The following is a 27,319-nucleotide window of genomic DNA, read 5'->3' on the forward strand; positions in this document are numbered from 1 at the left end:
TGTAAAAGGCATACAGTTTAATCAAAGCAAATACGTCGGTAAGGTAACAGGCCCATGATAGCAGGTCAGGTCCATCGTAGATTAGCTCAATTACAATACACTGTACAAAAAACAAAAATCACAATGCTATACAACCTCAGGTAAGAAGAGAAGAGAAGATGAGAGAAAGAAGAGAAGTGGAGAGAAGAAGAGATGAGAAGTAGATAGCTCGTTCATAACATGAGATGTCGTACAACATCTCCTACTATAAAGCATTGATGATACCACAAGCTGAAATATTTACTCTTTCGACCCTTTTTGATTTTGTCTTTGTACTTTTAAATATTTCATTCCCAGCACCAACACTGGGTCATGTGTTTGAGAATGATAAAACTGATTATGTACTTGAGAAGCAATGTCACAATGTCTGAGGAAACATATGACCAAACATTAACTGCTGACACTAGCTCCCCAACAGTGGTTAAAACACACCCTGGCAAAACCATTTCCAATGCAACGTCTGAACAGAAAAATATCGTCTGTAAACCTGTGTATGCCACTGACTACACAGTGGATTACCTTGTACAGGATGATACCTGTAGTACTGGAATGGGCAACAGGTGGTGCAGATTTCTCATCAGCTGATTCCGATGTGTGATACAATAATTTGTGTTCCTGTTTTGCCAATGCTGCAAAAGTGTTCAGTTCAGTACTTCTGCAATAGAAACTTCTGCTTTCAGTGGAACATTTTTCTGATGTAATAAACTGGTGCAATTCATACCACTCCCATTTTTCAACAATACAGTCTAGCAAGATGTTTGGGAGGTAACTATGTACAGCTTAGTTCACATAAACACAGTGAAGCTCTCCAGAGCTCAGCTGTAAATGACAAATAACAAATAGCTTGCACTAATATGACAGAAACCAACATTTTTAAAGCACTTAAATATCCTGAGACTTTTCAGATATATTTTCAGATAATAAATTCAATATAATGGCCAGGGTGATTAAGCAATATTAAGCATTTTACGGTCATGGATTTACCTCTGTTGCTATACCCTCCAAATGTTTCCCAGTGTAAAGTACATGTTGTAACCTTCAAAAACTGCCAAAATGAGAGAACAGAGGAATCTCTTTCACATACAAGAGAAAAGACGGTTAGACTCTCTATACATCCTGCTCTGTTCGACCGCTTTGCTTCTTTCTGGCTCTATTGGTGTCCACTGGCCAACTTCTGACTTTGGCCCTTGCTCTCCATGGATATCTGAGCAGTCCCTGTGTTTGAGCAAGAGTCCTGCTTCATAATCTTTCTAATGTGGGCCAAAAGGAACATCCTAAATTTCCTCGTGGCAAAGAAGTAAACCACAGGATCGAGGATACAGTTGACTCCCATGAGAACAAGTGTGATCTGATGGGCATCACTGAGGGCCTGGTGAGTCTCCTGGCTCCATGTCGTGCTGCCCCAGCCCTCCTTGATCTTTAGCACTGCCAAGGTCCAGGGGCCTTGAATGATGTGGTGAGGAACGAAGCACACGACAAACACTCCCACCACAGCGCACAGCATTTGGAGAGCCCTCCGTTTCACACCTCTGGGTCTAGTGGAGGAGAAAGCCCTGCTCTTTTTGCGTTCACTGGATAGAATTGTTGACGACCTGATTACTGGCTGAGCTGGAGACTGAGCTAGCAAGGCGCGAGCAATGAGGAGGTTAAAAACCACTATGATGAAGAAGACTATGAAAAACAATCCAATTATAGTGAAATGTGTGGCTGCCACGGCCTTCTTACTCCCGTCGCTTTTCCTCTGGTACCCCTCAAAACAGCGCGTTACATTCATCTCATCCTTATTGATCCCCGGATTCAACAGGAAAGGCACCGATGCCCCCAATGTCAGCAGCCAGATGGTTGCAGTCACGACAATCCCACGGCACCTGTGGTCTGAAGAGGCTGCATCTAGTGGCCGTGTGACAGCCCAGTAGCGGTTAATACTGATGGCTCCGAGGAAGAGGATGGAACAGTAGGTGTTGATGAAGAACATCGAGCCGGTCACTCGGCACAGGAAGTCGTGGTAGATCCAGTCACCATGGCGAGAGTAGTAGTCAATCCAGAAGGGAAGAACACAGACGAATAGGAAGTCCGCTATGGTCAAACTTGTCATGTAGATACGGATCTCGCCCAAGCTTCTGGCCTCACGGAGACGGCGGAGGACAAACAGGACATAGCAGTTTAAAAAGAAACCAAGGATAAAGATGACGCTGTAGGAAATGGAGAAGAGTCTGTAACGAAATTCAGAATCCAGAAAGCTGCTGTTGCTGGAAGCTGTGGGATCTCCTGTTTCACCCAGGGATCCAAGCAATACTTCTGTGGCCTCAAAGGACTGGTTTTCACGTAAATCCAGCATTATTGTCTGTGGGAGGTAAAGCACATCATAAACAGTAAACAAAAAAAGAAAAAGAATAGTGTCAAAATGTCCTGTCACATCAAAGCACTCTGGTGGCTCTGTCCTGAAGTGGGCAGTAATTTCTAGGACAAACTCATTCCAATGATTATCAAAAATGGTATATAATTTTTTTTTTTAGCTTTAGTATTAGCTATAATAGATAAACTTCATCCCAAGATGCAATCTTCTGAACAAGAACTGCATCCTCCATGATGCCAACGCTGCCATAAACATGCCACAAGTAACGATCTGGCAGCTGTAAAGAGCATTGTAATGGTGTCTGCCGGAGGCAACAGCTTTATCTGTAACAACGCGTCATCCTAATAGGAGATACAACGGAGGAACCTGCAGCCATCAGAATCAATACAACTAGTGATTATCACGCACATAAACATGGACCTCTATGACCATGTTTATGTGCGTGATAATCGGTCCGAGTAACATGATCCTCCCACGCGCTACGACCCCCTGGCGAAACCCCTCACTGTCAGGTGAAAAGAAGCGGCTGGCGACTCCACATGTATCGGGGGAGGCATGTGGTAGTCTGCAGCCCTCCCTGGATTGGCAGAGGGGGTTGGAGCAGTGACTGGGATGGCTCGGAAGAGTGGGGTAATTGGCTGGGTACAATTGGGGAGGAAAAAGGGGGGGGATCCACACACACACACACACACACACACACACACACACACACACACACACAAAATCACTCCTTTCTAAGCCCGGTTGTTTTTGTGTGTCAAAGGGTGTCTGATGATGGCTCAAAACTGTAATACCGAGGAACACCAATTAAACACTCTTCAAAATAAATTCCCAGCCCTGCAAGTGTGGCAGAGTGCAAAATTCAGTTCATGTGGTAAACTGCGCCAGGGTGTTGATCACAGGAGTGAGTTTTGACTCATCCAACCCCACCACTCATTACTCGTTCTTCTTTTTCGCATTCACAAACAAAACATTAGAGCACAAAAGGATGTAATTTGGATTTGTGAACGCCCACTACCTACCCAGCCAATGGCTCACCGCACGTCACTGCTACGGACGCAGTCGGCCATGTCTGCTGGTGGGAAGCCTAATGCAATCTGGAAAGTATTTAGTCTTCAATCAAAAGGAAATCAGACACTTGCTACAGTTTAGAGGAAAGCTCACATGACAGTCTCACTTGAGAATTTGTTACCTGTTATGTGAACCGTCAACAATCACCTATTCCTACACGCCACTGTGTTGTCTCGCTCGCCTGTCCATCCTCACAGAAGGATCCCTGCTCCAATGCTGTTCCTGGGCTTTCTCCCATTTTTCTCCCAACCATTGTGGTTTACTGTATCTACCTGTGTCTCCCACTGTCTATGTAGAGCCCTCTGAGGCTACAATTAGGATTTAGGTTGATCCAAATAAACTTGATTCCACTCACGTGATCTTAGGTATTAGGACAGTCTGGATCATGAATCACTGCACTCTGTATTGTTCATTTATTTGACCATATCTGAACCACTGTGTGGAGGTATGGGGTAATGCATACAAAACCAACTTACAACCATTATGTATACTACAAGAAAGAGCCATAAGAATAGTTAATAATGTAGGGTATCGTGAACACACCAAAAAAGCCATTTTTAAAGTCAAGTGCCTTGAAGTTCAGTGATTTAGCAGAAGTTTTAACACAGCACAAATAATGTTCAAAGCAAGAAATAATCTACTACCGAATAATATACAAAAATATTCTCAGATAGAGAAGGGGCATATAATTTGAGAGGGAAATCAAACTTCACAAAACTATGTGTTCAAACAACTTTGAAGAGCATGGGCATTTCCATTAGTTATCCTGCTCTCAGGGATGCTGGAGCCTATCCCAGCAGTCACTGGGCGGCGGCGGGGGGGGGGCACCCTGGACAGGCCGCCAGGCCATCACAGGGCCCACACGCACACACAAACATTCATACCTAGGGACAATTTAGTATGGCCAATTCACCTGACCTACATGTCTTTGGACTGTGGGGGGAAACCGGAGCCCCCAGGAAGAAACCCACGCAGACACGGGGAGAACATGCAAACTCCACACAGAGGACGACCCACCAAGGTTGGACTACCTGGAGCTTGAACCCAGGACCTTCTTGCTGTGAGGCCACCGTGCCACCCTGGCATTTCAATATGTAGGTGAAAACTGTGGAACAGTCCGAACATGGAACTCAAGCAAAGTCTACAAACATTACGCAGTTCAAGAAGAAGTACACAGGACTGATTATCGAGAGATATAGGGATGACGAGGAGTTGTGTCTATGTTTTATTTATCCTTAAACATTTCTTATTACTTTTTTTTTCCTTCATTTTTCTTTCTATGACACTGAGTGGATATTTGGGTTGTACGTAGCATTGAGATCTGTTTATTCTTGGTACGTGACATTGGGACGTGTTTTTAGTTTTCGTTTTTCTCATTCTCTCGTTCTCTCATGTGGGTTTTTTTCTCTCTTTTTTTCCCTCCTGTTGTTCACAGTAGTTGAGTTTGTATTGTGCAGCACAACTTGCATTGAATTTGAGCTATACAGTACAGCGGGAATTGAGTTTGAAATGTATAGTAGCTGAATTAATGTAAGAGTAGGTGAGAAGGAGTAGGAAAAGAAATGTGTGTACTTCCTCCTACTCCTTTTCAAACATGTAACAAATAATCTGAGCATACAGAGGTCTGTTCGCTGAGTTTGATGTGTGAATTTGTTGATCACTTCAGATTATTGGCAATGGCTTATCTGTATGTTATATCCGGCTTATTAAATCATCATTCGTTCGTTCGTTCATACATGAATCTGTCGCTCAAAAGTTTGGTAAGACCATGACTGTGCACATCTAAAGAATTTAAGGAATTTAAGTAAAGTTCTAAGACGACAACGTTGTGTAAGCAGTGTCAAAATTTCCAGCTAGCTTATCATTTCACACTATATGTGGTAAAAAAAAAAAGAAAAAAGAAAAAAAAGACTATGACTGACCCACATGTCGTGTAAAAGACCTCTCTCTCTCACAGAAGCACTGGTGTTGTGTCATTTTACACAGTGCTGATAGAAATGCACAACCCTTTAGTATCCTATACACAGGGTTAGGGAGGGGGCTTTCAAAGCCAAATTGCTTGCAAAATGTGAAGGATTCAACTTCAAGATTTAATGTCCAACAGTACGTACAAAAATGCAATAGCAGATGTACTGATAACAGTAGCTGTCGTAGAGGCTGGACTGACTGATGGTTGACTGCTGTCGTAAAGTGAGTTGTAACATGATGAGACAGAGTAAAAGCTGCACAACCGATTGTGAGACTATTATTTACATATAAATCATTATAGCAGACTTTCAGGCTTTGCCTATGTCATTGACGGCACACCTGATGTGATAAAGTCAAGTCAAGTTTATTTATATAGCACATTTAAAACAACCACAGTTGAAGCAAAGTGCTGCACAAGCTTAAAATACTGTAAGGTGCATGGATAAGTAGACACGCTAGCCCTTGGCTAATGGGTCGGACCCTTTAGTCAACTGGTTAACATTGTGGCTTGCGGGGTGGGAGATATGGGTTCGCGTCCCGGCTGTGGCGGTTCTCGAACTGCCCCCTGAATTCTCTACAATATAAAATAAGTGACACATATGAGTATAAAATATATATGTAAAAAGGACATAATAAAGGTGCTGTCATGCCAATACTACTAGATAGAGCTATTGTTACTTCATCTCATTTTCGTTTTGTATATCTTAAATGTAATCCATTATTATTACAGCCGCTCCCTCTCTTCATTCACTCTTTACACTGCTCTCTGTCGCTACCCGATCTAAGTCAATGGTGCGCAAGCATGACTCACATCTACGGTTGACTTAGATTGGGCAGCGATGGTGAAAACATTATGTATTCAGGTATGAGACTTGAAAATAAACAAGAAGTCGAGCTTGTTTCGCAAATCAGCAAATCGTTCACTGCTGATCTCGGCACAGGAGACCTGGAGGAACACTGGATGAACAAAAAATAATAACCTTTGTCAGGGACGGTGGATAATGTAGGCTAAAGAAAGCTAAGCCTTCCCTAACTGCTGGTTATTGTAAATCCTACACAGCCATGTGTCCCCCTTTTACAGACAGTCTGGTTTCTCAGCTCCCTGTCCGGCATTCGGCGCAACGTCTGGACGGACGCCTATTTGTCCTCCTTTTGATGGTATTGAATAAAAATCAAGCACGCTCGTAAATTCCCTCTCAGAGTGCACTTTGTTATACTGTGTCTTATTGGCTACTGTGAAAGAAGTCTGCGTTTTTATTGGCTAATGGTGTGTGCGGCCACTCTGAAAGTACGTATTTACAATTACAGTTATTTTCAACATCAATATTATTATTTTGCACGTTATTGGCTGATGTACCTGTCAAATCAATGATCTTGTATTTCATTGGTTTAATGTGTAAATGCTCGCATTAATGAGTAAATGCTTACTGAAAAAGTCAGTCAGGTAGGTACAGCTTTGTGCTGCGCACTGCGACGAATACCCACACGGCCAATAGAAGCAAGGCAGCCAACCAGGCATAGGAGGCGGCAAAGTTAATATTGTGTGTGTCAGAATTTCCTGAATTGCACAACACAAGTTTATGATTGTATAGAGATATCGGGAAGAAAGCCCTTGGTTGGAAATATGTTTCCAACCAAGTAGGCATATCAGGTGTGTTTTAATAGTCAGATAGCGCGTATCCCACTTCTGACACCAATGTAGCGAATTCGGCGGGCAACCACAGGAACTGCCGCAGCCGGGACGTGAACCCGTATCTCCCGCACCGCGGGAGACAACGTTAACCAGTGGACTAAAGGGTCCGACCCGTTAGCCAACGTGTCTACTTACCCATGTACGTTACACTACCCCCCCTTCGAGAAAGCGCGTATCCCACTTCTGACACCAATGTAGCAAATTCGGGGGGCAACCACAGGAACTGCCGCAGCCGGGACGTGAACCCGTATCTCCCACAGCGCGGGAGACATCGCTAACCGCTTGACTAAAGGGTTGGACCCTTTTGTCCACTGGTTAACGCTGTCGCTTACGGTGTGGGAGACACGGGTTCGCGTCCCGGCTATGGCGGTCCCGGGCTGCCCCCTTAATTCGCTACAGTATCAACAATAAAAATATCTCATAGGCTTGTCCATATTAATCTGGGGGAAATGACCCTTTGTTGACAACTCGCCTGCTGAACTGCCATCAGCTGAGGAAGCACTTTGGGCAGTATCAGGGGCAGGTGTTGTTGCTGCTGTTCCTTCAACAGCGCTCCTGGGGAAATAGTTGATGGAACAGGATAAGTTTATTTTATTAACATAACTTATAGCAAACTCAAATAACTCAGAGCAAATAATCAAAACAGCACCCAAAACAACAAGTCTTGCTAATTAAGTAAATTAGCTAATTGAGGTGCAATGATGATGGAATATAACTGCAGACCGCAAAATGATAATGTACATAATGGAAGGCTGTTATCAGGAGCAGGTCTATGAAACAGAAGTTCTATTTCATAATGGAACCATGCTAGTCACATACTAATGGAATATCATTCCACCTGGTGCTAGGATAGGTCGAGGATCAAAGGATAGGCTATCCCATTAGTATGTGACTCAACAATGTCTTAGTTCATAAAACCATGGTTATGTAACCTTCGTTTCCATTAATTACAGAAAAAATAGCCTAATCAGCAACAAGTTATTTCGCACAGAAGAAAAATCTTGACAGTCTAACAGTAAGTTGCATTATAATATGTTGAAAACTATCAAGGACGTGATTCAAAAAGCCATGTCATCACAATTTCGTGGAGATATGCAGGCTAACTCCAAGGCAGTGGGAGCTGAAAGACCAAGCACGTGGAGATGTTACAAATGTGGGAAAGAGGGACATATAAAGCGCGACTGTCCAAGTTGGAAAAAGAAAAAGAAAACCCACAAGGCCAAAAGAATGATGTGTAAAGATGCAAAAGATTCGTCTGAAAGTGCCTTTGTCGCTAAAGAGGCGACCCCGACTGAGAGGCCACAACAGGTTGAATGGTTGATTGATTCAGGAGCATCAAAGCACATGACATGTGATAAAGAAATTCTTCAAAACTACCAGCAATTCTCAAAAGCACAGTCTGTGAAACTCGATGACAGCAGTGTCATTGACGCCCTAGGACTTGGCAATGTCAAAATGAGAATGACTTTCAAAGTAAGTGATGTAAAAAATTTCACAATGTATGGCGTGCTGTATGTTCCAAAGCTATCTGGGAATCTATTCTCAGTGGGAGCTGCTGCCAGAAAAGGAAATACGGTGCAGTTCAAGAAGTCTCGCTGAACTCTTCAAGGAATGGGAACACAAAGATCTGACGGGCTGTACAAGCTGGACGTTGAAGGAAGTTCGTCTGTCTGTCATGGTGCATCAAGTGCATCGGTAGCAGCCAACCTGTGGCACCAGCGCCTGGGTCACACCACCAAGCTGAAGGAACTAAAAGATCTGGTGAACGGAGTGGACTTCTCTACAGAGAAAGAGGTTCCTTTCTGTGAAGGATGTATGGAAGGCAAGCTGTCTAGAAAGCCATACAAGCCAGTTGGAGAAATCCGTTCCAAACGCAAGTTGCAGCTCATCCATAGTGACTTCTGTGGTCCCATGCAGACTGAATCTATAGGTGGAGCAAAATATTTTGTGACTTTTATCGATGATTACTCTAGATGCTGCAAGGTATACTTCTGAAACAGAAGAGTGAAGTCCTTAGCAAATTCAGGGAATTTGAGAAAACATTCTCCAATGAGTGTGGGCAGAACGTCATGAGAACAGACAACACATCAAAGGAGTTTCAAGAATATTTGAAGACTCAAGGTATCCACCATGAGATGACTGTACCTCACTCACCACAGCAAAATGGTGTCGCAGAAAGAAAAAATAGGACATTAATTGAAGCAGCTAGAAGTATGCTGTCTCGTGCTAAGTTGCCAGAGATGTAATGGGCAGAGGCTGTAGCAACCGCAGCTTACATACAGAACAGGCTGCCCACATCTGTCCTGAAGCAAGAGACACCGTACGAGAGATGGTGTGGCAAAAAGCCGGACATGAGTCACATGAGAGTGTTTGGCTGTGTTGCTTATGCACATATCCCAGATATAAAGAGAAGAAAACTGGACAAGAAGGCTGTGAAGCTTCGTTTCATGGGATATGCAAACAATGCCAAAGGCTATCGCCTGTTTGATGAAGAGAAAAGGAGGATTCTAATTCGTCGTGATGTCATCTTTAATGAATCAGACTTCGACTGGAAACAGGAAGTGGAAGTGACCTGCTCAGAGAACGAGGTAACCATGAACACAGATGAGAGTGGAACACCAGATGACGAGGTCACTGTCGATGAAGCTGCTAGAGAAGGTGGCAGAATCAGAAGGGCTCCTAGGAGATGTGAATATGATGAGTTTGCAGATATAGTGACTGTTTTTTTTTAATTTAACCTTTATTTAACCAGGAGGATCCCTTTGAGATTACAAACCTCTTTTTCACGGGAGACCTGGCCAAGATAGGCAACACAGTTACACTATCATGTTGATCATTATGCCAAGCACACTGAAAGAAGCAATGATGAGTACTAATGCCCAACAAATGACATGAAGGCAGATATCTTGACCAAGCCACTGACTAAACAGAAGTTTGAATATCTTAGGAGAGAGATTGGGCTTTTCCCTATGTAATTCTGTTTACTGTAATAGGCACTGTTTTTCTGTTGAAAATGGTAAGAAAGCTGTAAGCAAGGTAAAAGGAGTAAGAAAAGGAATCTTGCAAGTTTTTTTTCAGTTTAAAGATTTATTATCTTGACATTATTTGTGAAGGAGAGCACGGCTCTTAGTAATATAATTTAGTGTGAAGTGCCTTAATGCCCTTGTAAAATTTAGTGGGAGTGTTGTAATACAGTAATTTGACAATGGCTGTCGCTAATGCGCTGTACTGTCTAGTGTCTGCTTGTAGTTCCGGTTTGACTGTCTGAATAAACACGTGAAATAACAATATCCTGTCCTCTGTGTAAGTGCTTTCCTAAATATCCCCTTTAAGATGGCTGATCCCAGCAATCTTTGATTAATTTTGATGAACTCCCTTCCACCTTTGAACACATGATGACACTTTACAGCAAGAGGAAGTCATTATCAGGAAGGTGGGTTTTTTTTCCCAATGCACATTTACAAGATTTAATTCTGTGATTTTTTTTCAAGCTTTGAGTAAAGAAAGTTGTTTAAACTGTTCTTGCAAGGTTATGAAAATGTCTGAAGTGCACTGTAATATTTGCTAGTAAAATTTGATTCGCTAATGTCCATTACGGCTTTCCGTAGTGCCACAACAAAGTCACGTGATGTACGTAACAACGTCAGTCGAATCCGGTCGGTGAATAAACACCCAGCACGAGAGAAGTCGTCCTTGCTTTATTGATGTTATAAGTTAACATAGCCAGAGGGCACAGATCATTACATGGTGTCAGAGTAGCGGAGTTTAAATACCCAATATGGATTCGTACGGCGTTCCAGCTCCACGGATGGACTGGGAATCGGCGAACTTACCTGAAGCATGGAGACGATTTCGACAAACAACGGAGCTAATGTTCAAGGGCCCCCTGCGCGGGAAGAACGAAGAGGAGAAATGCAGCTACCTCTTGCTCTGGATAGGGGGAAAAGGGCGCGATGTGCACAACACTTGGACACTCAGCAGAGAACAAGCCAAGAAGCTAGAAACGTACTACGATAAGTACACTGAGTACATCACCCCCCAAGCAAACCCGATTTATGCCAGATATACATTTCATGAAAAGATGCAGGGAGAGAGTGAATCTTCGAACAATTTGTAACTGAGCTAAAGCTTCTAGTCAAAGACTGTGGCTACCCAAATACCGACGAGATGGTCAGGGACCGCATCGTGTTTGCCACCAACTCACCCAGAGTGAGAGAAAAGCTACTTAGCCAGGGAGCTGAGCTAACGCTAGAAAAAGCCATAGATGTAGCCCGCTCACACGAGCTAGCAAAGCAACAGCTAAAGTCTATGGGCCAGGGCAGCACGCATGAAACGGTGCACGCAGTAGGCAGAAAGACTTACAAACCGAACGCACCCAAAGCAGCTAACGCTAACTTCAGACAAAGGGAGGGTAACGTTAGCACCGCCGCTAGGGCGTGTAGCTATTGTGGAGGGCTACACGGCGCTAAAGCCACTTGCCCAGCTAAGGGTAAACAATGCATTAAATGCAAGAAGCTCAATCATTTTGCTAAAGTATGCAAGTCTAGCTCCCAGGGACAGACAAAGTACTACCGCGGCACAGTACATGCCGTCGGAGAGAACCCAGAAGAGTACACCACTGACAGAGAACAGGAAGAACTGTACTTCGACAACATTACAGTGGAGAGCACCGCTGTGGGAGAACAGACAGAGCTGTACATAGACTGCATCTCAATAGAGAATAACGGGAAAAGCAACGAGCAGGCCTACGTAGAGGTTGGAATAGGCACACTTCCACAGAAGGTAAAGTTCAAACTAGACACTGGGGCACAGGCCAATACTATTCCCACCAACCTGTTCCAGGCGCTGTTCAAAAATGTGACACTGAAACCAGCAATACACAGACTCACTGAATATGGAGGAGGCGCGCTGAGCGTGAAAGGCACATGCAAACTCAGATGTAAGTACAGAGACAATGCAATGATGCTGGACTTTTACGTCATTGACACAAACCCCCCACCAGTCATGGCAATGAAAACATGCCGTGACCTAAACTTGGTAAAAATAGTGATGGCTGTGAGCGAGGAAAACAATGTCACATCACAGAGCATAATGGATGAGTATGCAGATGTTTTCCAGGGAATAGGAGAGTTCCCAGGCGAGTGCACATTCCGCGTCACACCAGATGCAACGCCGGTCGTCTGCCCGCCACGCAGAATCCCCATCGCCCTACGCAGCAAACTGAGGGACGAGCTTGACAGCATGGAGAAAGGCGGTATAATCTGTAAGGTAACAGAACCCACAGAATGGGTGAACGCACTCGTCGTTGTTGAGAAGCCAAAGACAGGCAAACTTAGAGTGTGTTTAGACCCCAGAGTTCTTAACAACGTGATACAACGACCTCACTACCCCCTCCCAACGCTGGAGGACGCCACCACAAAGCTCGCTGGAGCTGAGTACTTTAGCGTGTTAGATGCGCGGTCAGGCTATTGGGGCATCAAACTGAGCACTGAATCCTCAATGTTGACGACATTTAACAGTGTTTGGCAGGTATCGTTTCCCCAGACTGCCCTTCGGAATCGTGTCCGCCCAAGACGAGTTCCAGAGATGCGTGGATGAAACATATGAAGGACTGGACGGTGTGACGGCCATAGTGGACGACATACTAGTGTTTGGCAAGACTAAAGAGGAACATGACCAGCGTCTCAGAGCGATGCTGAAGCGCACAAGGGAGCGAGGGGTGAGGCTCAACCCCGACAAGTGTCACATATGCGTGTCTCTGGAGGCCTCTGGAGGCAATACTAAAAAAGCCACTGGCAGCAGCACCACCCCGGCTGCAACGGATGATCCTGGCGCTCCAAAAATACGACATCCAAATCATCCACCGCCCCGGTAAGGACATACCGGTGGCCGACACACTGTCACGCAAGTCAATAGAACACGACAGTGACCTACAGGAAGGGATGGAGGCCCAAGTGCACACAGTCCTCAGCAACATCCCTGTGAGCGACACAAGACTCACAGAAATCAAGCAGGAAACAGCGCAAGATCCACAGCTCACCGCACTCAGACGAGCCACACTCACTGGCTGGCCAGACACAAAGAAAAAGTGCCCGCCCAGCATCCAGGAATACTGGAACCACAGAGCAGAAATCTCAGAAATGGATGGTATCCTGTTCAAAGGTGACAGAATCATTGTCCCCCAAAAGCTTCGCAAGGACATGATACAGTGCATCCATGCCGGCCACCTCGGCGTGGAAAAAAGCAAATGCCGAGCAAGAGACTTACTGTTCTGGCCTGGCATGGGGAAACAGATCGAGGATGCGGTAGCAGACTGCAGCATATGCCAAGAACGGCGCAGCACAAATGCAAAGGAACCAATGATGTCACACGTCATACCCGAGCGGCCGTGCCGAGTGATAGGCACAGACCTATTCACATGGAACTCACAGGACTTCATAGTCACTGTAGACTACTACTCCAGATTCTTCGAGCTAGAGAGCCTTTACAGCTGCACCTCATCTGCCGTCATCATGAAGCTGAAAGCAGCAATGGCTCGACACGGAATCCCCGAGACTATCATCAGCGACAACGGTCCGTGCTACAGCTCTGGTGAGTTCCGCAACTTCTCACAGACATGGGGTTTCTCACACACCACCACAAGCCCCCACTACCCACAGAGCAACAGCCTCTCCGAGAAGACTGTCCAGACGGCCAAACGCATCCTGGACAAAGCCAAAGCTGAGAACAAAGACCCCTACATGAGCTTACTGGAGTATTGCAACACACCGGTGAACAACCTGAAATCACCAGCACAGCTACTGATGAGTCGGAGGCTGCGGTCCATTCTCCCATCAACAGCAAAACACCTGCAGCCACAGATTGCCAGTCAGGAGGATGTTCACAAAAGGAGAGAGGTATGTCAACAGCGCCAGCAGGCGTACTACAACCGAACAGCCAAACCTCTGCCCCACCTGCCCGCAGGCACACCAATCCGCTTCCGGCAGGAGGATGGATCCTGGAGACCTGCAACTGTGGAAAGACCAGCGAACACAGACAGGAGCTACCACATCCAAACCAAAGAAGGTCAGATCTACCGACGCAACCGTCAACACCTGCGACAAAGCAGAGTGAACACTCACACTACACACACACACACTTCACAGCAGACTGTTACCAGCGCTAACAACAACACACAAGCCCATCAGCAAGAGCATGCTGAACCTCCAGACACGAACAATCAGCGACAACCAGACACACAGCCTGGTTACACCACGAGGTCAGGTCGCACGATCAAACCAAGACAAGTCCTTGACTTATGAATGTTAAAAAAAGAGAGAATTATACACCTACCTGTACTCTTCCTGAAATGTTAATGCACTACTAGTGATGGAAAAGAAATGTTCACACTTATGTAACGGGGGCAGTCCTATGCTGTTCTCTGCTGGTCAGCCTGCTGCACGCCCGTCACTCTCATCATTAGCTCTGCGTTGTGTTCTATTTTCGGTGGGATCCCAGGTGTTGTGGGGGGCCCTCAGTCTCTCATCATCATCATCATCATCATGATCAAGGAAGGAGGGGGGCACACAGGACTCTATTTGGCTCACCTTGCCATTTATTTTGGTTTCAAACCCTTCGACAAACGTCCAGTCCTCCAGCGGGAGCGGTGTTTCTTACGGACGTGGGGGTCTAAGTTCAACCACTGCCCGGACTTCACTCGTGTGCGTTAGAAGGAGAAACCGTCCACGGGACTCCGATGTAAGAAAGGATAAACAAGTATTTTATCCCACAGCTTGCAGTATCTTCTTACAGGGATACTCAAGGTTACGTTCTCCTCAACCAGCAAAACTGTCCTACGGTAAGAAACACGCGTGGCTCGGCTCTATCGCTGCTTGAGACTCCTCCCACAAAACAAAAATGGCCTCTCCCGCGTTCCCTCTTCCGTGTACCCACAAGACCTCTCTCTTAAAGCGACAGTACATGTATATGACGGTCGTTGGAAAACATACATAAAAGTAAATAATGACATAAAATAAAATGTAGTAAACACAAATAACAGCACACAGACAGGATTTGGTGATATTTCATACTCAAACAAAATAAAATAAAAACATTAATTTTAACCTGGTTACACTTACCTCTTCCAGAAATGTTCATGCACTACTAGTGATGGAAAAGAAATGTTCATACTTACCTGTTCCTGAAATGTTAATGCATTACTTGTGATGAAAAGAAATGTTTACAGCGTTCACTTACCTTGTGTACCTACCTGCTATGTTTTGAAAAGAAATGTTTACAGCGTTCACTTACCTTGTGTACCTACCTGCTGTGTTTGCAGTTACCAGTAATGAAATGGGAAAAAAAAGAAGAAATGTTATTACGGTGTCACATTTAGACAGTGAAGGAAATGTTTTGCACTACTTTGTTGCAGTCCAGTTATATAAGAGTTCTACTTTCATATTCTTTCTTATTAAGATTATTTGCTTATAAACGTGCTCAACGTGGTCTGTATCCCTGCAGAGAAAGCAGCACTTTTCAGAAAAAGGGAGATGTCATTTTTGCTAGTAATATTTGATTCGCTAATGTCCCTTACGGCTTTCCGTAGCACCACAACAAAGTCACGTGATGTACGTAACAACGTCAGTCGGAATCCGGTCGGTGAATAAACACCCAGCATGAGAGAAGTCGTCCTTGCTTTATTAATGTTATAAGTTAACATGGCCAGAGGGCACAGATCATTACATGTACCAACATTAATGCCTCCCAATTTGTAATAATTGTACACTATTGTAACAGGTTATTTTCTTGCCCGGTGCGGGATTCGAAACGAGGTGTACTGCACCACAAGGCGACATCACTAACCGCTCGGCTAAAGGGTCAGACCCGTTTGCCAGGGACTAACGTGTCTTATTAGTAGTTTACAGTCGTCACCCTCCCCGGAAGCGCGCCCTCGCGCTTTGTCATTCCGCGCTCCGAAGAGACTTCTGAAGATCTGCACATTTCCGGATCCCACCGCTGCCACCAATGGAACCGGTTATTTTCTTGCCCGGTGCGGGATTCGATACGGGGTGTACTGCACCACAAGGCGACATCACTAACCGCTCGGCTAAAGGTTCAGAAATCTGAGATTAGCTCCCATGTAACAACGCCATTCAGAATGTAACATGTAGCGTTCACCGCTATTAAAGATCACACTTACAGAAGTTATAGCCGAACGTTATCTTTATTCTCGGCTGTCGTCGGCCGCGGCCACGCCACACAGAACGCCATTGTCTAAACAACTCACAGGTCGTCTCTCTCTAACGAAAAACAACAAAACCAAAAATATAGCCGTAATAGGCGATTGACGGGGTCAAAGCTTGTAGTGCCCCTACGTGTCCGATCTGTTTCATATTTGGTACATGGCTTCTATGTGCCACAAAGAATAAGTCTGTCAAATTTCATGAAGATCGGCCATTCACACTAGAAAATATTAGCTACTGGATTTTGATTGGCTGTTTGGCGGCCATTTTGGTAATCTAGCCAATCGGCACTTTAGGCAATGTAGCCAAATGGGTCCAAGTATAAGTATACCAAATTTCAGATTTTTAGTTCAAGCGGTTTTTGTGATACTGACATGTGTCAGTTGTAGCTCCCCCTATGGACGAAATTTCACAAAATGTGGCGTGCTTCCAAAGAATGTTGTGATTGTGCGTGACAAGTTTTGTTAAGTTTGGACAATCACATCACTAGATATCGGCAATAGAATCACTATTACATTACAGTCATTTAGCCGACGCTTTTATCCAAAGCAACTTACAATAAGTGCATTTAACGTAGGAAATCAGGAGAACTACTAGTCATCAGAGGTCATAAGTGCATCTAAACAACCATCTAAGAGCAAAACCAGTGCTAAAGTAAAAGTGCAAGGATGATATTTTTTTTTAAAAGAGTGAATACAATAAGTGCTAAGAACAAGTAACCGGGTAGTAGTTCTTGAAGAGGTGAGTTTTCAACCTGCGCCGAAAGATGGACAGCGACTCCACTGTACTGACATCAGTGGGGAGTTCATTCCACCACTGTGGGGCCAGGACAGGAAAGAGCCGTGACCAGGTTGATCGGCAGCAAAGGCCTCCGAGCAATGGGGCAACCAGGCGTCCTGAGACAGCAGAGCAAAGTGGTCAGGCGGGGGTGTAGGGCTTGACCATGGCCTGGAGATAGGAAGGAGCTGTTCCTTTCACTGCCCTGTAGGCTAGCACCAGAGTCTTAAACTGGATGCGAGCAGCTACTGGGAGCCAGTGTAGGGACATGAGAAGGGGAGTTGTGTGGGAGAACTTAGGGCAGTTGAACACCAGACGAGCTGCAGCTTTCTGAACAAGCTCCAGAGGTCTGATGGCCGACGCCAGGGCGCAGGCAAGGAGGGAGTTGCCGTAGTCCAGCCGGGAGATGGCCAGAGCCTGGATGAGCACCTGTGCCATCTCGTCGGTGAGGAATGGGCGAATCCTCCTGATGTTATAGAGGAGAAATCTGCAGGAGCGAGCAACCGATGCAACGTTTGCAGCAAACGACAGTTGGTCATCCAGGATCACACCCAGATTCCTCACAGTCCGAGTTGACGTCACCACGGTGTTGTCAATGGTGATGGCAAGGTCTCGGTGCGGGCAACCTTTCCCCGGGAGGAACATAAGCTCTGTCTTGTCCAGATTGAGCTTCAGGTGGTGTGTCGCCATCCACTCCGAGATGTCAGTCAAGTACGCAGCAATGCATGTCTCTACTTGTGTGTCAGAGGGAGGAAAGGACAAGATCAGCTGGGTGTCATCAGCATAAAAATGGTAAGAGAAGTCATGCGAGCGAATAACAGAACCCAGGGATGTGGTGTACAGGGAGAAAAGGAGAGGACCCAGAACCCAACCCTGTGGAACGCCTGTAGTCAGTCTGCGAGGCTCCGACACAGATCCCCTCCATGTCATCTGGTAGGAGCGACCCGTCAGGTAGGTTGCAAACATTGAGAGTGCAGAGCCTGTGACACCCAGCCCCTCGAGGGTAGAGAGGAGGATCTGGTGGTCCTGACAGGTCCAGGAGTATCAGAACAGAGGAGAGAGAGTTTGCTCTCGCAGAGTGCAGCGATTCTGTCACTGCAAGGAGGGCCATCTCTGTCGAGTGACCCACCCTGAACCCAGACTGCTTGGGGTCCAGGAGGTTGTTCTGGTGGAGGTACAAAGAAAGTTGGTTAAAGACAGCACGTTCGGAATTTTTCGATTGAAAGGGTAGAAGAGAAACTGGTCTGTAGTTTTTGACATCAGAGGGGTTAAGTGATGGTTTCTTGAGAAGGGGGGTGACTCTAGCAGTCTTGAAGGCAGATGGAAAACATCCTGCCTGGAGGGAGGTGTTGATGAGGTGGGTTAGATAGGGGAGGAGTTCAGGTGCTATAGACTGAAGAAGAGGGGAGGGGACCGGGTCAAGGGAGCATGTGGTGGGGCGACTGGATGTGATGAAGTTTAGAACCTCATCGGGGGAGAGGGGAGCGAGGTGGGATAGGGTGGGACGTGGAGAGGTGAGGGAGGGTAAAGAGGGTGGGATAGTGCAAGCAGCACTAACCGGGTGGTGAGAAAAGGAGGATCTGATGTCGTTTACCTTCTTGTCAAAGAAGTTAGCGAAGTCATCAGGGAGAAGGGAGGAAGTAGGAGGAGGAGGTGGGGGTTGAAGAAGTGTAGAGAAGGTTTCAAATAGTTTCCTAGGATTAGAGGCAGAGGATAGGATTTTAGAGTGATAGAAGGCAGCCTTAGCAGCAGAAAGGGAGGAGGGAAAGTTGAAAGAAGAGATTGGAAGTTGAGAAGGTCATCTGGGAGTTTGCCTTTTCTCCATTTGCGCTCTGCCACTCTCAGGCTCCGTCTGTCAGTACGTAATGAGTCGGTCAGCCAAGGGGCAGGTGGAGTTGGACGTGCAGGTCTGGAGGTGAGGGGACAGAGATTGTCCAGAGAAGAGGAGAGGGTAGAAAGAAGAAGATCAGTAGCAGTGTCAGGGTGTAGGAGAGAGAAAGATTCAGGTGTAGGGAGGATAGAGGTAACAGAGGAAGAAAGATCAGTGGAGGAGAGAGAGTGGAGGTGTCTACGGGTGGAAACCATGTGGGTAGGGGAAGGGGCTGAGGTGGGTGAAGAGAGGGAGAGAGAGTATGACATGAAATAGTGGTCAGAGAGCTGGAGGGGAGTAACAGAGAGATTGGAAATAGGACAGTGTCTAGTAAAGATAAGGTCCAGCTGGTTGCCAGCCTTGTGGGTAGGAGGAGAGGGTGAGAGGTGAAGGTCAAAGGAGGAGAGGAAAGAGAGAAGATGATCAGCTTGTTAGTGTGGATGTTGAAGTCACCGAGAAGGATAAGTGCAGAGTCATCAACAGGGAAGTGCGAGACAAGCGTGTCAAGCTCCTCCAGAAACTCACCAAGGGGGACTGGTGGGCGGTACACAGCAAGATGGTGAGTTTGACTGGATAAGGGACAGTAACAGCATGAAATTCAAAAGCGGGCAGAGAAAATTGTGCAATGGAAACAAGAGAGTATTTCCATTTCAGGGAGATTAGCAGGCCAGTACCGCCACCCCGCCTCCCAGCTCTGGGAGTGTGAGGAAAAAGAGTACACATCAGACAGAGCTGCAAATGTGGTAGTGTTTTCTGGCATGATCCAGGTCTCAGATAGAGCAAGAAAGTTGAGGGAGAGCAAGGATGCGTAGCCTGAGATAAACTCAGCTTTCGGCACTGCAGACTGGAAATTCCAGAGCCCTCCCGTCACCACTTGCTCAACATGGGTGGAGAGAGTGGGATAGATGAGATTGGTAGGGTCACAGCGCCTAGGAGTGACCCAACGTCTATGCCAGCCCCGGGAAGAGGAAAGGACAGGAATGCGAAGGAAACACATAGTCTATACTAGGTACACAAAATACAGAAATAATACAATATACTGTGGGCCACACCTTGAATTTTGATTGACATGTTACTTCGAAATGGAATGACATATCAAAATTCTTTCGACAACTTTTTATCACCATTATCTAGTCAGCCTCAGACTACTTCATTTTACTTTCACTTTCGTTTTTTTTTTTTAATGGCAGGAAATTTTGGGCCGGCGGAAATTGGTGGGAATTAGTGCGTCAGGTTCGGGAGCTTCCACGGAATTAGAGGAAAAAATAATTTCTCAAAGATTCCATACAGAGCCCGAGATATGATCCAAAACGTAAATGTGCTTATTGTAGCGTCTTGCAGAAACAATAATAATAATAATAATAATAATCCTTAGGAATTAAGGGGTTCCACAGCCGTTGCTGCTTGGACCCCTAATAAGTAACCAGCGGGCCAGCCCCCCACCCCCCGCAGGCACGCACACTGACAGACATAACATGCATTCCCGTGATTGGCAGATGGCAGAGAGCAGGGGGACGATAGACTGACACCGTTCTTCGATGGTGTTTTAAGCCCCCAACGTACTTTTCCAGGCAGCACTGCATGGAAGACACTCCCCGCCCCCAACAGTTTCATCCAATCACAGCACTGGTTAGGGTTAGGGCCAGTGCTGTGATTGGCTGAATCTGTAGGGGACGGGGAGTGCCTTCCATGCAGCGCTGCCTTGAAGAGTACGTTGGGGGCTTAAAACACCATCGACCGACACCGTTAATCAGAGCTCCCAACAGCAGTACAGGGTCGCTACGCTATTTAGTAACATTTAGAGTGGAACCAAGAGCCTGTGATGTGTTACGCTTTAATGGTTGACCCTGTCAGATCGCTACAGTAGTTTAGTCATTATAACCTCTGGTTCACCTCCCTCTCACACATTCCACCCCACCCATGTGTCCCGTTTTTAAGCCAAACCTACGCCATTATCTTTTTTATGTTTATATTCTATTTTATAAACGTGTTCCCTTATTTACATGCGCCAAATGTGCGTGCGCAGATTGTTAAGTAAAAGGGGGCCACTGCATTCATTTCGAAGAGATCATCACGGAGAAATTGATTTAAAACGAAACAAAATGCTTCGCAGTTGTTGCGCTGTCGGTTTTACAAATCGTGAAGATGGTAAAAACAAGCATCTGCGTTTTTATCGCATGCCTGAAGGGAAAACTCCAATCGAAAAACGAAGACAGGCGTGGATTCATGCGATCCGTCGGGAGGACTGGAAGACGTGGTCAGAAGAGGAAATATCAAACGCTAAGATTTGCGGAGAACATTTCATATCTGGTATGTATCCGTTTCTTACCCAAATAAGTATTGTGATTGAACATACTGTAGCGAATTAGGGGGGGGGGGGCAGCCGCGGGAACCGCCACAGCCGGGACGCGAACTCGGCTCTTCCGCCCCACGGGTGACAACGTTAACTAGTCCGCTAAAGGGTCCGACTAACGTGTCTACTTATTCGTATATGTTACACTACCCCCCCCCCTTTCAGGAAGCGCGTCCGCGCGCATCCCACTTCTGACACTAATGTAGCGAATTCGGGGGGGGGGCAGCTCGGCTGGACTGTCACAGCCGGGACGCGAGCTCGGATTTCCCGCTTATCCGTGCACGTTACACTACCCCTCTCCTTCGGGAAGCGCGTCCCCGCGCTTCAGCATATCAGCTCCCTATGCCCTCACGCCTCTGGGCGCACGCGCTTCCGATGGCCTCACGGTCTCACCATCCCATTTCTGACACCAATGTAGCGAATTGGGGGGGGGGGGGGCAGCCGCGAGAACCGCCACAGCCAGACGCGAACCCGGCTCTCCCGCACCACGGGCGACAACATCCGCGCGCATCCCACTTCGCATCCCGGCTATGGCGGTTCCCGCGGCTGCCCCCCCTTAATAATGAATTCGGGGGGGGGGCAGCTCGGCACGCCGCATCCGGGACGCGAACCCGTGGCTCCCACACCGCAAGCGACTAAGTTAACCAGTCGACTAAAGGGTGCGACCCGTTAGCCAAAGGCTATCGAGCCTATTCATCCGTGATCGTTACATTGTTCTTCCATTGTGCTGTGTTGGTGTTGTCACGTGATGGGTTAGGGGTTAGGTGACACAATGCGTGCCATCCTATGCCGTACCGTACTGTATAGTGGAGAAACGGCATAATATACAAAGCGTATTTCAATGAATGAAACAGTTGAATGCACTGCTGGTAGGCCATCTCTCGCCAATATAATGCTTGTTTTCTATACTAAATCAAGTTTTCCGCTGTCAATCACAGGGAAAAATTAGATTTTTGTGTATGATTTTGTTGTTGACTGTAAAATTAGCACGCACTAATGGTGTTGGATAGCTGCGTATACCTCCACTACACCACTGACTAAGATCTATCTATATGTAGCCCGTGGAATTAGATACCACACAGGACACAATTACTTCCGGGGTTCTTGTAGCTTTAATTTTATTGTTTGAACCTCCGAATGCAGATCGTTTTACTGAGTGCATAAATTCCTGTGTCTTTCGAGCAAACAGCTCATAAATGTTCACAGATGTGGCAAGTTTAACAGAAAAGATTTTAAAAGGAAAATAATTAATGCTGTAACCGGTTATTTTCTTGCCCGGTGCGGGATTCGACACGAGGTGTACTGCACCACAAGGCGACATCACTAACTGCTCGGCTAAAGGGTCAGACCCGTTGGCTACGGACTAATGTGTCTTGTTAGTAGTTTACAGTCGTCACCCTCCCCGGAAGCGCGCCCTCGCGCATTGTTATTCCCGCGCTCCGAAAAGACTTCTGAGGATCTGCAAACTTCCAGATCCCACCGCTGCCACCAATGTAACCGATTATTTACTTGCCTGGTGCGGGATTCGATACGGGGTGAATTGCACCACAAGGCGACATCACTAACCGCTCGGCTAAAGGGTCAGACCCGTTAACTAGGGACTAATGTGTCTTAGTAGTTTACAATACAAAATACGGTGCAAAATACGGCAGTGGACTATGTATGTTAAACAGGGTTTAACAAAGACATGTGGAACTTCCTGAAGATTGCGCAACTTCTCACTCTGTCAGGTACCTTTAAAATGCATATAAAACCTTTAAATTTCCCTTACTACCCAAATACAATGGCATGGTGTGGCTTTATGCACGCCAACATTACCTTGTCATGCATGCAATGGCGAACAGTGGTCGACGGCTCGCGCCCAAAATCACCGAACATCAACTCCAGTAGCGTCTAAATCAAACCATCTTGTCAAATTACCGACATACAATATTGTTTGGAATAATGTTACAGGTATATTTCACAAGATATTTACACCTACTTACTACGGAGTCAGAGCACCGTCACACCGCAATCTCCAGGTGCTTCACACGTAAAAAAGAAAGAGTACCCAAGATGCACTTGGATAACTTGCACGGAGTTACAATAAAAGTCCGCAACACTGCCACTTACTGGTCAAAACATGCAATGACAACAAAAACTATAAAAATACACTCACAATCTGCTTCACAATTTAAATACATCAAATGACATTTTACATGGCTTGACAGTGTAACAATTACATATATTAACAGTTAAACTATACTAAATTTAAGTGGAAAATCATTTAACATATTTAACAGATTTACCACCCGGCTACATATATGTTTACAGATAGGGAAGCAGGTCAGGGTGACCCACAAGAACCCAGGGAAGGTCAGGGGGATGCAGAACCCCTCAGGGACGGTTAGGGGGATGCAGAACCCCTCAAGGAAGAGCAGGGTGATCCCCAACCCCAGAAGGGTCCACAATACCTTGGGGCACGTCAGGATGATGAGATGTTCAGTGACCTAGGATTTTTCATTCAGTCCACAAAACCAGTTGAGGAAATCTTAGAGAGTGTGCGTAGGATGTCTGAGGGCCAGAAATAGCATTTGCTCAGGAACCACGACAGGCCATCAAATCACTTAATTTTCCCAACACAATTCCTTGGTGACTACAACAGGGCTAGAGGAGAGGAGAGGAGAGAGAGAGAGAGAGAGAGAGAGAGAGAGAGAGAGAGAGAGAGAGAGAGAGAGAGAGAGAGAGAGAGAGAGAGAGAGAGAGAGAGAGAGAGAGAGAGAGAGAGAGAGAGAGAGAGAGATTGTGTTGTGTTGTTGTTGTTTTACATGCTTTGGCAATATGTACACGAACGTATGTCATGACAATAAAGCACATATTGAATTGAATTGAATTGAATTGAATTGAATTGAATTGAGAGAGAGAGACAAAGAGAGAGAGAGAGAGAGAGAGAGACTGTCCAGAAGAGATAGACAGCAACATGACAGGAGAGGAGGAAAGACACTAACAGACATGGAACATGAGAGGAGAGACACTAGGAGAGAGGAGAGGCGAGAGACAGCAACAGAGATGACAAGGAGAGGAGGAGCAAAATAGAGGGAGGAGAGAAACAGACAAATACATGCACAGCAAAAAGAGAGGAGAGGCATTGACAAAGATGACCCCAAAAAAATGGAGAGGAGAGAGAGACTGTCCAGGAGAGATAGACAGCAACATGAGAGGAGAGGAGGAAAGACATTAGTAACAGACATGGAACAGGAGAGGAGAGACACTAGGAGAGAGGAGAGGAGAGGAGGAAAGACATTAGTAACAGACATGGAACAGGAGAGGAGAGACACTAGGAGAGAGGAGAGGAGAGGCACTGTCCAGAAGAGATAGACAGCAACATGAGAGGAGAGGAAAGGAGGGAAGACATTAACAGACATGGAACAGGAGAGGAGCAACACTAGGAGAGAGGAGAGGAGAGGAACAGCAACAGAGAAAGTGAATGGAGAGGAAAGAGACAGACTTGACATGCAGCAGAAGAGAGGGAGAAACAACAATGATAAAGGAAAGAGGAGAAACAAGAGAAGAGAGGAGTGGAGAGAGAGCAAAGAGATTTGTAAGATGTTGTGGGAGTGCAGGAATGAGGAGATGGAGAGAGACTGTCCAGCAGAGATAGACAGCAACATGAGAGGAGAGGAGGAAAGACATTAGTAACAGACATGGAACAGGAGAGGAGAGACACTAGGAGAGAGGAGAGGAGAGAGACAGCAACATAGAATACAAGGAGAGGAGTGGCAAAATAGAGGGAGGAGAGAAACAGACAAATACATGCACAGCAAAAAGAGAGGAGAGGCATTGACAAAGATGACCCCAAAGAAAATGGAGAGGAGAGAGAGACTGTCCAGGAGAGATAGACAGCAACATGAGAGGAGAGGAGGAAAGACATTAGTAACAGACATGGAACAGGAGAGGAGAGACACTAGGAGAGAGGAGAGGAGAGACACTGTCCAGAAGAGATAGACAGCAACATGAGAGGAGAGGAAAGGAGGGAAGACATTAACAGACATGGAACAGGAGAGGAGCGACACTAGGAGAGAGGAGAGGAGAGGAACAGCAACAGAGAAAGTGAATGGAGAGCAAAGAGACAGACTTGACATGCAGCAGAAGAGAGGGAGAAACAACAATGATAGAGGAGAGACAAGAGAAGAGAGGAGTGGAGAGAGAGCAAAGAGATTTGTAAGATGTTGTGGGAGTGCAGGAATAAGGAGACGGCGAGATCGAGAAGATTCCGTTTACTCGCCACACAAAACAACACCGATACAGCACAATCTCTCATGGCAACCAGCTGCAAACATGGCTCCACCCCGGAAACTCTAAGCAGTGCCTAATTTAAAGTTTCATACTTAAAGTTTTATCATTTAAAGCTTTATAGGTACGCACGTTGTTTCTTGGCCGTGTTTTGCCACGCGTTCTGCGCGCGGATCTTGTCTATGGTCCAGAGCAGGGGTTGGCGACCTTACCCAGAAAGGACCGGTGTGGGTGCAGGTCTTTGTTCCAACCAAGCAGTTGCACACCCGTGTCTCCTAATCAAGTTCCTCAGCAAAGACTCTACTGGTTGATTAGTGGGATCAGGTGTGTAACTGCTTGGTTGGAACAAAAACCTGCACCCTTTCTGGGTAAGATTGCCCACCCCTGGTCCAGAGAGATTAACGCCTTTTAACTGGATGAGCACGATCATGTTCAAGCCTGACTCACTGAAATCATGCGTGGAGACGTTTAAGACAAACCACGGTGTTACGCTGAGGGCGAGGCTGGTCAGCCATAGCAGAAACAAACAAGGGATATGAGCAGCACCGGTGTGTATGAGACACAGAAAAGGTGGTTTTCTGGTTTTTATCTGGAATGAAGTTTTCATTTGGACTCCATTCTTCTTCTTCTTTTTATCCCTTTTCTTCAACAACATACCAGCTTTGTAATACCTTCAATGTCCATTCATCCATCCATTATCCAAACCGCTTATCCTGCTCTCAGGGTCGCGAGGATGCTGGAGCCTATCCCAGCAGTCATTGGGCGACAGGCGAGGAGACACCCTGGACAGGCCGTCAGTCCATCACAGGGCCCACACACACACACACACACACACACACATTCATACCTAGGGACAATTTAGTATGGCCGATTCACCTGACCTACATGTCTTTGGACTGTGGGGGGAAACCGGAGCACCGGGAGGAAACCCACGCAGACACGGGGAGAACAGGCAAACTCCGCACAGAGGACGACCCGGGACGACTACCCCGGGGCTCTAACCCAGGACCTTCCTGCTGTGAGGCGACCGCGCTAACCTCTGCGCCACAGTGCCGCCCACGTGCCCCCGTACCGTCAATGTGAAATACCAAAATACAAAAGTTTGCATGTTTTCCATTTTTATACCCCCGCCCCCAGAAAAACAAAAAGACAGGTTGCACAGAACAGAACTAACATGAAAAAATAAAATCAATTTAAACGCACATAGGCAAATGGCAAAATAAATCAAAAAGTAAACATAACCAAAAAAAAGAAAAAAGAAAGGATGTAGCGTTATGGAGGAGTGCACAGTTTTCGTGTTTTCTGGACTCCGTTCTTGATTGTACACCCTGAAACAAAATCTCCTGGCCATGTCAGCTCGCCATTCTCTCCATATTAGGGATGGGAAGCATTTCTATTTCCCTTCAGGCTGACCTGCGAGATCACTTACAGGACTATTTCTATTTTTCTGTGCTTACATGCAAAAAAAAAACACACCTGCAAGTCCCAATTTATCTGAGCTTTATCTGATTCGATTTTACAACGGCAAAAAAAAAGAAAAGAAAAGGTCATTGTACACCATGCAACATGCCCAAAACCACTGGACCAAACTAAATACACGTCCAGTACACTTGTCCCTGTAACAAATGAAAGTTTAGTGCGCTTACCAACCACAAGCCGGCTATCCTGTCTTCCTCCGCAAGGCTGGTGTAGGAACCAA

The 27,319-nt window shown here is 46.1% G+C and overlaps 1 protein-coding gene across 2 annotated transcripts; it reads right to left on the minus strand.

Annotated features, from left to right (window-relative positions):
* Nucleotides 1-27,319, minus strand: ptafr (platelet-activating factor receptor). 2 transcript variants are annotated; one of them, XM_056296165.1, is made up of 3 exons: nt 27,267-27,319; nt 23,802-23,994; nt 1-2,383 (listed from the first exon to the last, which is right to left on the minus strand). In XM_056296165.1, exon 3 carries the CDS (start codon nt 2,375-2,377, stop codon nt 1,190-1,192), a length of 1,188 nt encoding a protein of 395 aa, XP_056152140.1. In that variant the 5' UTR covers nt 2,378-2,383; nt 23,802-23,994; nt 27,267-27,319; the 3' UTR covers nt 1-1,189. The 2 variants fall into 2 exon arrangements, with proteins under 2 accessions (XP_056152140.1, XP_056152141.1); XM_056296166.1 differs by lacking the exon at nt 23,802-23,994 and having other exon boundaries at nt 27,267-27,285.

This window comes from Lampris incognitus, chromosome 16, assembly GCF_029633865.1.
Source record: "Lampris incognitus isolate fLamInc1 chromosome 16, fLamInc1.hap2, whole genome shotgun sequence".
Lineage (NCBI taxonomy): Eukaryota > Metazoa > Chordata > Actinopteri > Lampriformes > Lampridae > Lampris > Lampris incognitus.

Coding starts and splice junctions, on each gene's coding strand:
- ptafr (XM_056296165.1), bottom strand. CDS start 2,377: ATGCTGGATTTACGTGAAAACCAGTCCTTTGAGGCCACAGAAGTATTG.